The sequence below is a fragment of the Penaeus chinensis genome, chromosome 29 (genome assembly GCF_019202785.1).
Source record: "Penaeus chinensis breed Huanghai No. 1 chromosome 29, ASM1920278v2, whole genome shotgun sequence".
Classification (NCBI taxonomy): domain Eukaryota; kingdom Metazoa; phylum Arthropoda; class Malacostraca; order Decapoda; family Penaeidae; genus Penaeus; species Penaeus chinensis.
Genome location: NC_061847.1, coordinates 4903436 through 4913435, shown reverse-complemented (window position 1 = coordinate 4913435; position 10000 = coordinate 4903436). Strand labels below are relative to the sequence as shown.

Here is a 10000-nt window from a genome sequence, read left to right as displayed (position 1 = left end):
TTAGCAACCATCTACCCCCCCCAAAAAAAAAAAAAAAAAAAAAAATATATATATATATCTATGTATATACATGTATGTATGTGTATATATATATATATATATATATATATTATATATGTATATATGTATATATGTATATATAATAGATGATGCTCCATTTAAAAAAGAAAGGTAAATGGAAAGGCAATATTATGCACTAAAAAGATAACATAAAATAAAATAAAAATAATAGCATTAAAATAAAAATATTCATACACGTGAAAGCACAGAACAGACTCCAGTGATGAGACCCGTGCATAGCAGCTTTAGCCTTTATACGCGAACGGGGACAGGGGAAACATTTACTTGTTTTGGAGTTCCAGTAGGAAAGGGCGCGGGTAAACATTGGACAGTGTGACGATCATGAGTGAGAAAATGGGAGAGAGAGAGGGAGAGGGGAAGGGAGGGAAAGAGAGAGAAAGAGAGAGAGAGGGGGAGAAAGAGAGAGAGGGGGAGAGAGGGGGAGAGGGGGAGAGGGGGAGAGGGGGAGAGGGGGAGAGAGGGGAGAGGGGGAGAGAGGGAGAGAGGGAGAGAGGGAGAGAGGGGAGAGAGGGGGAGAGAGGGAGAGAGAGGAGAGAGGGAGAGAGAGGGAGAGAGGAGAGAGAGAGAGAGAGAGAGAGAGAGAGAGAGAGAGAGAGAGAGAGAGAGAGAGAGAGAGAGAGAAAGGTAGAGAGGGAGAGAGAGAGAGAGAGAGAGAGAGAGAGAGAGAGAAGAGAGAGAAGAGAAGAGAGAGAGAGAAGGGGGGGGGGGAAAGAGAGAGAGAAAGATAGAGAGCTAGAGAGAGAAGAGAGAGAGAGAGAGAGAGCGAGAGAGAGAAGAGAGACTGCTCGCCCTAGCAGCAGAGCAGCGCGCGGCGCTCGAGTTCCCTCGTCTACCCTCGCCCGCTAGCTCTCTTCTGTCTTTGCCTCTCTCGCGCGAAGGGGGGCTCCGCAGCGGCAACGCGCGAGCTGCAGCGTCCCAGCGCTCGCTCGCGCTCCGCTCTCTCTCGCTCTCTCGCGTTCCCGCGCTCTAGCTCTCGTCTATTCACTCTCTTCTCTCTCTCTCTGGTTTCCTCTCTCGCTCTTCTCGCTCTGTCCCTGCTCTTCTCTCTCTCTCGGTCCCTGCGCGCTCGTCTCTCTCTCTCTCTCTCGCTCGCCTCGATCTCCCCCCCCCTCTCGTCTCTCGCCTCTCTCTCTCTCTCTCTCTTCGTCTCTCCTGCTCTCTCTCTTCGCTCCGCTACACTTTCTTTCACTTCTCTCTGCTCTTCCCGCTCTCTCTCGTGTCCCCTCTCTCGCTGCTCTCTGATGCGCGCGACTCGCAGCGAGCGCTCCGAGCTCGTCGCCTCGCCTCGCGCCTCGCGCGCGCTATCTCGCTAGCGCGTCGCGCTGGCCATCTCTCTGCTCTTCTCTCTGTCCAGCTACTAGCTCCTTCGCCTGCACTCTCTTCTCTCTATCTCCTTCCCTCCTCTCTCGCTCTTTCCCGCTAGCTCTCTCGCTCTCTCTCTCTCTCGCTCCTCGCTGCCGCTCTCGCTCCTCTCACTCCTCTCGTCCCTCTCGCGCGCTCCTCTCTCTCTCGGCTCCTCTCTCTTGCTCTCGCTCTCTCCTGCTCTCTCGCTCTGCTCTCTCTCTCGCTTCTATCGCTCTCTGACCGTTCCCTCACTCTCCCTCTCTCTCTTCCCTACTCTCCCTATGCTCGCCGTTCCCTCACGCTCTCGCGCCTCGTCCTCTCTCTCGCTCTCTCTCCGTCCCCTCGCGCTACTCGCTCGCGCCGCTCGCTCTCTCTCCTCGCGCTCGCTCGCTCGCGCGCTTCGCGCGAGCTCTCGGGCCCCGCGCCCTCGCTCGCTCTCGCTCCTCTTTTCCCTCTCTCTCTGCCTGCTCTTTTCCCCCTCTCTCTGCTCTCTGCGTTCCTCTCCTCTCTCTTCTCTCTCGTGCCCTCGCGCTCGCTCGCGCGGTCACGAGCCCGCTCGTCGAGCTCGCGCGCTCTCGCCGTCTGCGCGCGCCGCGCGCGCAGCTCGTCGCTCGCTCGCTCTGCTACTCTCTCTCTCTCTCGCTGCCGCAGCGCCAGCGCCAGCGCCATGGCGGGCCGCCCCGCGCGCGAGCGCTAGTCGTGCTGCTCTCTCTCACTCTCTCATCCTCTCGCTCTCGCTCTCCGGCTCTCTCTCTCTCTATCTCTCTCTCGCTCTTTATCTCTTTCGTCTCGCCTCCGCGCGCGCTCGCGTTGGTGCTAGTGCGTGACCAACGGCCAGTATGAATACATATGGGGACGTCGACTGAAATAGTGATCAGCACTCACAGCCATAGCCAACAACACAGAGCACTCACTAACATAGCATCACACTACCTCACCCCCCCTCTAGACTACCCCCCCCGTAGCCGCGTGTGCCACAGCTTGTGTCACCCTCCATGTCCACGAATGTGTGACAGCCGATAGATTACCTTAAGGAACAGTTTAAGCCGCGGGCGCCTCAGCAGAACTGCCGTGAGATAACGGGCGGCTGGCGAAGGCGACGCCGTAGTACATGAGCCAGATTTCGCGAGAACCTCTGTAGCTAAGAGCACGTGTCTGGAGACCGTTTATGATAAATATTATTTTTTGTGCGGTGGTTGTTGTTTGGATGTTTGTTTTGCATATTTAAGGTAATTATCCATTGTTCTATTAACCTGTTATGATCAGTTATTATCATGCTATATGGTATCATCATTGGCATCTTCATCTTCATTTTCATCATTATCATTATCATTATCATTGTCATTATCATTATCATCATCATCATCATCATCATCATCATCATCATCATCATCATCATCATCATCATCATCATCATCATCATCATCATCATCATCACCGTCACCGTCACCGTCATCGTCATCGTCATCGTCATCGTCATCGTCACCATCTTCATCTTCATCTTCATCTTCATCAACATCATCATCATCGTCATCGTCATCGTCATCGTCATCGTCATCGTCATCGTCATCGTCACCATCACCATCATCTCACCATTTACTTCCAAAGTTTCACTCTCAACAACGAGAAATAAAACGCGAATAATTCTAAATATAAATATAAATGTCACATGAATACAATTTATATGTTCGTCTGTATATATTTTGAGTTTTTCATTTCACCTGACTGATAAACGCTAAATAATTTCCCCTGTTGCATGCACTGACAGGGTCCTATCCGCGGAGGCCATGTTGCCTTGCAATTTTAAACGAGGCGCCCTTTGCATGACTGCCGCGTGTGTATTGATTTCCCCCCCTCTCCCCTACCCCCTCATCCTCCTTCTTTCTAGATTCATCCCCCTGCTCGCCCCCCCCCCCCCCACCCGTACTTCTCTCTTCTCTTTCTTTCCCCCTTTCTCTCCTTTTCCCTTTCTTTGCTTTGCTTTACACTTCCGTGGTGTTCCTTGTCCCTTCTCTCTCTCTCCTTTTCCCCTCCCTCTCGCTCTCCTCCCATTCCCTCTCTCTTCCTTTACCCTCCCCCCATCCCATTCTCCTTCCTCCTCTCTCTCTTCTCCTCGACCCAACTTTCCCCTCCCCCTCTAACCACTCACTTTCCCCTCCCCCCTCCCCTCACCCCCCTCCTCTTCTCCTATCCATACCCATTCCCGTCTCTTCTTTCCTCTCCCCCTTTCCCCTTTCTCCCCCTCCTCCTTCTCGTCCTTCGGATCCTCTTTCCTTTCCCATGTTCACGCTCCCCTCCCCCCTCGCCTTTCCTTTCCCTTCTTCTGTTCCTTCTCTCCACGCTCCCTCTCATGCCCTCTCCCCTCTCCCTCTCTTTTTCTTCTCTTCCCCTCAGTCCCTTCTTCGCTGTTCCCCTCTCCCATCTCCTCTCCTCTCTCCCCTCTTTTTTATCTTCCCCTTTTCCCCTCTCCCCTCTCCCCTCTTCGCCCCCCCCCCCCCTCCCACTCCTCAGTTAAAGCGCATAGGTAATAATGTCGTTGCGAAAGTCGTTTTCGTCGCCGAGACTGGGATGGGGTTTGAAATGGGGCGCGGAAGCGATCTTTAGACATGGAAATTGATATTGATGTGAATGGGTGAGTGTGTCAGTGAGAGAACGGGTGAGTGTGTTAGTGAGTGAACGGGTAAGTGTGTTAGTGAATAAGTTGGTGAGTGAATGTTAGTGAATAAATGGGTGAGTGAATTGTTTATGAATATTGGTGGTTGAGTGTTGATTAGTGAATAAGTGGGGGTAGTGTATAATTAATGGGTGGGTAGTGTTATGTATTATGGGTGGTATTTATGAATTTGTGGGTGTGAGTGTTAGTGAATAATGGGTGGTATGTTAGTGTATAATGGGGGTGAGTGTTATGAAGAAAATGGTGGTTGATGGTAGTGAATAAGGGTGTGAGTGTTTTGTATAACGTGGGTGATGATGAATAAGTGGTGGTGAGTGTTAGTGAATAAGTGGGTGGGTGAGTGTTAGTGAATAATTGGGTGGGTGAGTGTTAGTGAATAAATGGTTGGGTGAGTGTTAGTGAATAAGTGGGTGGGTGAGTGTTAGTGAATAAGGGGTTAGATGGTTATTGAATAAGTGGGGTGTGAGTGGTTAGGGATTAAGGGTGTGGTTATAATAAGGTGGGTGTTGAGGGATGTTGGGGTGATGGAGGTTGTTTTGGGGGTGTGTATTGAGAAGGGGGGCTGGTGAGGAGTGATGAATGGGGGTGAGTGTTAGTGAATATTGTGGGGATGTTTAGTGTAGAAGGGGTGGGTGGAGTGTATAATGGGTGGGTAGTTAGTGAATTATGTGGGTGATGGGTGGTTTTGTGGGGAGTTGGTTAGTTTGAAAGGGGGGATGGTTGAGGTAGGTTGTTGTATGTATGTATGTATGTATGTGTGTATGTATGCATGTATGTATGTGTTTGTGTTTGGTAGTTATTCATTTTATTTTGCTTATTGGATATTTCATATTACTTATATTACTCATTTTATTTTAGGGGAATGCTTTAATAGAATTAGGGTGGAGAAAAAGTATTATGAATAGCAGCTTTCTTGATTACATAGCGTTCAGAAAGGGAGTTAGCATTAGTCCAAATTGCTCTCTATCTATCTGTCTTTTAATCTATCTCCTCCCGCCCTCCCTCACGCCCCCTCCATCCCTCCCTCCCCTCCTTCCCTCCCTCCTCGTGCCTCCTCTCCCTCCTATCCCTCCCTCCCTCCCATCCCTCCCTCCCTCATCCCTCCCTCTCTCCCTCTTCCTCCTCTCTTCTCACCTCCCTATCGTACTACATATTTCACCATCCTCCGCCTCCCTCCTCCCTCCTCCCTCACCTCCCTCCTCCCCCCTCCCTCCCACTTCCCGACCATCCCCCCTCCTTCCTCTCTCTCTTTCCATCTTTATCCTTCTCTTTCCTCTCACCTCCTCTTCCACCTCTCCGTCGCTTCTCCCCCCCATCCCTCCCTCCTCTCCATCCTTCGTCTCCCCACCTCCCTCCCACCTCCCCCTCATCCCGCTCCCCACCTCCGCCCCCCGCCTCCCCTCTCCACCCCTTCTCATCCCCCTTTCTCTCCCTCCCCCGTACCCCCCTCCCCCCACCCCCTCTCTCCCTCTATCCCCCCCCCTCCTCTCCGACTCCCCGCCCCCTCCATTTCTCTCCCATATCACCCCTCTCCCTCTCCCTCCTCCCTCTCCCCTCTCGCCATCTCTCCCCTCCCCACCCATCCCTCCCCAGCCCTCTCTCTCACCTCACCACTCCCGAGTTCTCTCTTCTCCCCCCCCCCCTCTCCCGTAGCCCTCTCGCCCTCGCCTCTCTCCCCTCTCACCCCCCCACTCCACCCCCACCCTCATACCCCAGGCCCTCCTGCCTCCCCCCCCGGCACCACCCACGCTCCTCACTCCCTCCGTCAATATATCCCTTTCCTCGACGCCCCCTGCCCCCCCCTCCCCATCCCTCCCCCTCCCTCTCCCCCCCTCACCCCCCCTCCTCTCTCACTGCCCTCCGACTCTCCCCGACACAACTCCACCCTCCCTCCTCCTTCTCCATCGCGATTTCTCTCACCCCCCCCCTCCAATCCCCCCCCCCTCCCCTCCTCTCCCCTCCCAATCCTCCCCCACTCTCCCCACCCTCCTCCCCCTCCCTTCTCTCCAATCGATATCTCTCCCCCCTCCACATCGCTTCTCCCACACCCTCGTCCGCTCCCTCTCCCCTCCCTCCCAATCGCCAACCCCCTCCTCCTCCCCCCCCCCCCCCCATTTCCCACCCCCCCACCCCCCCCCTCCCCCTCTCCCCCCCATCACGCCAAGTCACCCGACCTCTCTCCCGCCCACTCCCAAACCCCGGCATCTTCCAATTTAACAAGCAAGCAAACAATAATCAATCAGACAACCATAAAAAATAAGACCAAAGAAAAAAGCAAACATAATCGAAAATATCCAGGAAGCATGCACCCATCAAAGAGTGTAAACGGGGTAACACAACAAAAAAAAAACGTAACAAGTATATAAAGAGAAACAATCAACAAAAAAAAGAAGAACAGAATCAAACTCGTAACCACCTCAGAGAATCATATAAATCACCGGATATCCGTGCACAAAGCAATGAACAAAAGCAGAGACAAAAGAAGAAGAACACGAAAGAACGACACTAACAGAAAAATCGAAAAGGGCCCAAAACAAGATAGTGTCTCACAGGTAATCACAAAAGATAAATACCAAAACGGAGGTGACTAGCAAGATAATGATAAGAAAGAATCAAATTAGCCGAACAAAAATAAAAAAGTTCTTTCCCCTCTCTCTCTCTCTTTCTCTCTCACACATTTTCACACGTACGAGTACCATTGTATCTCTCACACTATCGCTTTTCCTCTCCCTCAACCGAAATTGGAGATCATGGCGACAGAGCTAGCATCCTTAGTGAACCGGCTGGAGACCGCCGTATCGAGGTTGGAGAAGTTGGGTCTCTCCGCGCCAGCAGGAGGCTCGCCAGCAGCGCCAGCAGGAGGAGGGGCCCCTGAACCCGCTCAGCAGGAAGGTAAGTGGCTGATCACTCGCTCGACCCGTTCGTTCTTGTGTGGGTAAAAAAGAATCCTTGTTAATATGAAAAAAATATAAAGAAAAAAAAAAAAAAAGGGAAAAAAAAAAAAAAAAAAAAAAGAAAAAAAAAAATATATAATATATATATATAATATATATATATTATATCTATATAAATGAATATATATGGAGGAAGTGAAGGGAGGGATATATAAGGGGAAAGGAAGAGGACGAGACGAAGGAGGAGGAGAAGAAGAAGAAGAAGAAGAAGAAGAAGAAGAAGAAGAAGAAGAAGAAGAAGAAGAAGAAGAAGAAGAAGAAGAAGAAGAAGAAGAAGAAAAAGAAAAAGATCATAATAAGAGGGTTTGATACGAAATCCTTGGTTGATTTCGGAAAGGAAGTGTTAGTTAAGGAAAGTTTGGTTTGGAAAATGTCTTGCTTTAGGGAAGAAAATTCTCGGTTCAGGAGAGAAATCTTCGTTTAGATAGCCATGCTTGGTCTGAGAAAGAAAATTTTGGTATGCGAAAAAAAAAAAAAGTTTTGGTTTACGAAAAATAAAATCTTGGTTTAGAGATGAAAGTCTTGGAGAAAGGAGAGAGTGTCTTGTTTTAGGGAAAAAAGTTCTTGGTTTAGGAGAGAAATCTTGATTTGGACACGAAAGTCTAGGTTATTTTGGGAAAGAAAGCTTTTGGTTTAGGTAAATAGAAGTCTTGGTTTAGGAATTTTTGGTTTGGGAGAGAGAGTGTCTTGCTTTAAGAAAGAAATTCTGGGTTTAGAAGAGAAAGTTTTAGGTTTACGAAAAAAAGGTTAGGGAAGGAAGTTTCTTTTGGTTTAGGGAAAAGGTTCGGTTGGTTTAAAGAGGAAAGTCTTGGTTTAGAAAGAAGTATTAATTTATGAAGCAAAATCTTGATTTATGAAAGAAAATATTGATTTAGGAAAGAAAGTCTTGATTTACGATAGAAATATCTTGGTTTGGGAAAGTTTTCATTTGCGAAAGTTTTTTTTTTTTTTTTTTTTTTTTTTTTTAGGAAATGGAATCTTAACGTATGAAGAAATCCTGGTCTGCGAAAGAAAGTGTTGACAGATGTTGATTAATTTGCGTAAAAAATGGTTTACGAAAGATTTTATTTTATTTTATTCAAGAAAAACAAATTGTTAATGTTGTTTCCTAATTTAATTAATGGATTTCATCGACTTTGATTTTATGGATAAAGTAACTGATATTCATTTCCTTTCTATTTTATTAATTTATTTATTTGCCTTGGAACAGGATTAAAAAAAAAAAAATATTTAGGTTTTGCCAGTGTCTTTATTAAGTTTCCTTTCGAAAACGGTGCTCCTCATTCTGGTCTTGGTCAGGTGTTGCGGCAACACTTGAGCTCAATGATGCACACCTGTGATCTTTAGGGTTGCGTACTCACACGAACCCGTACAAGCATATGCTAATGCAAATGCACATACGCGCGCACAAAGCCGCATACATCCATGCACACGCATACGTAAACGTACTTGTATACGTAAACGTACGTGCATACGTAAACGCACACTCACACTCACATTCACACGCACACTCACGCTCACACTCACACGCACACGCACACGCACACTCACGCACACGCACACGCACACTCACTCTCACACTCACACTCACACTCACACTCACACTCACACTCACTCACACTCACTCACGCTCACACTCACTCACACTCACTCACTCACTCACTCACTCACTCACTCACTCACTCACTCACTCACTCACTCACTCACTCACTCACTCACTCACTCACTCACAACACCCACACACAACACCCACACACAAACAAACAAACAAACAAACAAACAAACAAACTTACGTCCCAGGTGAGCATGCCACCGCAATGCCAGATGTTGAGAATTGAAAAGTGTGCCGCGTCTGTGCACGTTCTTAATATGGAGTGAACATCTGATTAGCATTACAGTCTCGATGTAAACTGTTTTGTGTAATTTAGTATTTTATCTCTGAACGGGCGATTAACAGCTGTTTCTGTTACTTGGTGAAACGCGATGCAATACGTCATTTTTGTTTTTATATAGTGATATAGGGGTAAATCAGGAAGAAAAATTAATGTTTTCGACTTTCAAGAACAAAACAATGTTGAAATTTTAATTTATGTACGTGTCGATAATTAATGTTTTGATAACGTTTAAAAGATGATGTTTATAGTCAAGTGAATGATAATAAAAGCACTTATATTAATTGAAGTTACCTAGATCATCAGCGAAGAAAATGAACGCAAAAGCTCGACAACAAGATTATGAGAAATTGTTAAATATAAAATACAAATCTAGACTATTTTTCTTTTCATGTTTTGGCCACATCTTCAACCTCGTCACTAACTGTATCTTAGAGTAAATCCTGGAGGTCTGCAATTAGCTAAATAAATTAGAGAACCAGTTATTTCACCTTGTGGATTAGGCTTCTGTAAAAAGAAAAGAGAGAGAAAAAAAGGAAAGAGAAAAAGCTGAGAATCATCATCTCGAAAAAAAAAATATATATATATATGTATATATATGTATACATGTATACACACTGACATACATACATTATGTGTGTGTGTGCGTGTGCGTGTGTATTATATATATATGTATATATACATATATATATATATATATATATATTATATATATATTGTATATATATTATATACATATATATATATTATATATATATATATATATATATATATATATATATATATATATATATATGACGTTTATATCCATCTGGTGGCACTGCCGACGAGTTTGTATTATTGTGATGCTTACGTAATCGGCAATAAGACATCTGCAAGAGAGCGAAGAATTCCGTGATATTTATGCTTATCATGGAAATTCTTCGTGAGAGGCGTAACTGGATAATGGTTATTTATTAGTTGCTATTTTTGTGTGGGAGAGTTTGTCTTTATAATCGAAATATAGGCTAATTGATTCTTACAGCTTAATACAGCATAAATGATATCACCTAGCA

At 46.7% G+C, this 10000-nt stretch overlaps 1 protein-coding gene across 5 annotated transcripts in view; it reads left to right on the top strand.

Moving 5' to 3' along the window:
* LOC125040298 (adenylyl cyclase-associated protein 1-like) overlaps nt 1–10000 on the top strand; it is a 54831-nt gene that overhangs the window by 21985 nt on the left and 22846 nt on the right. For 4 of the 5 annotated variants that reach the window (XM_047634852.1, XM_047634849.1, XM_047634851.1 and 1 more), the window contains exon 2: nt 6839–6991. In XM_047634852.1, coding sequence (XP_047490808.1) covers nt 6850–6991 — 142 coding nt within the window. In that variant the 5' untranslated portion in view covers nt 6839–6849. Of the gene's footprint in view, nt 1–6837; nt 6992–10000 lie in introns of all 5 variants that reach the window. The other variant, XM_047634853.1, reaches the window with a different exon arrangement.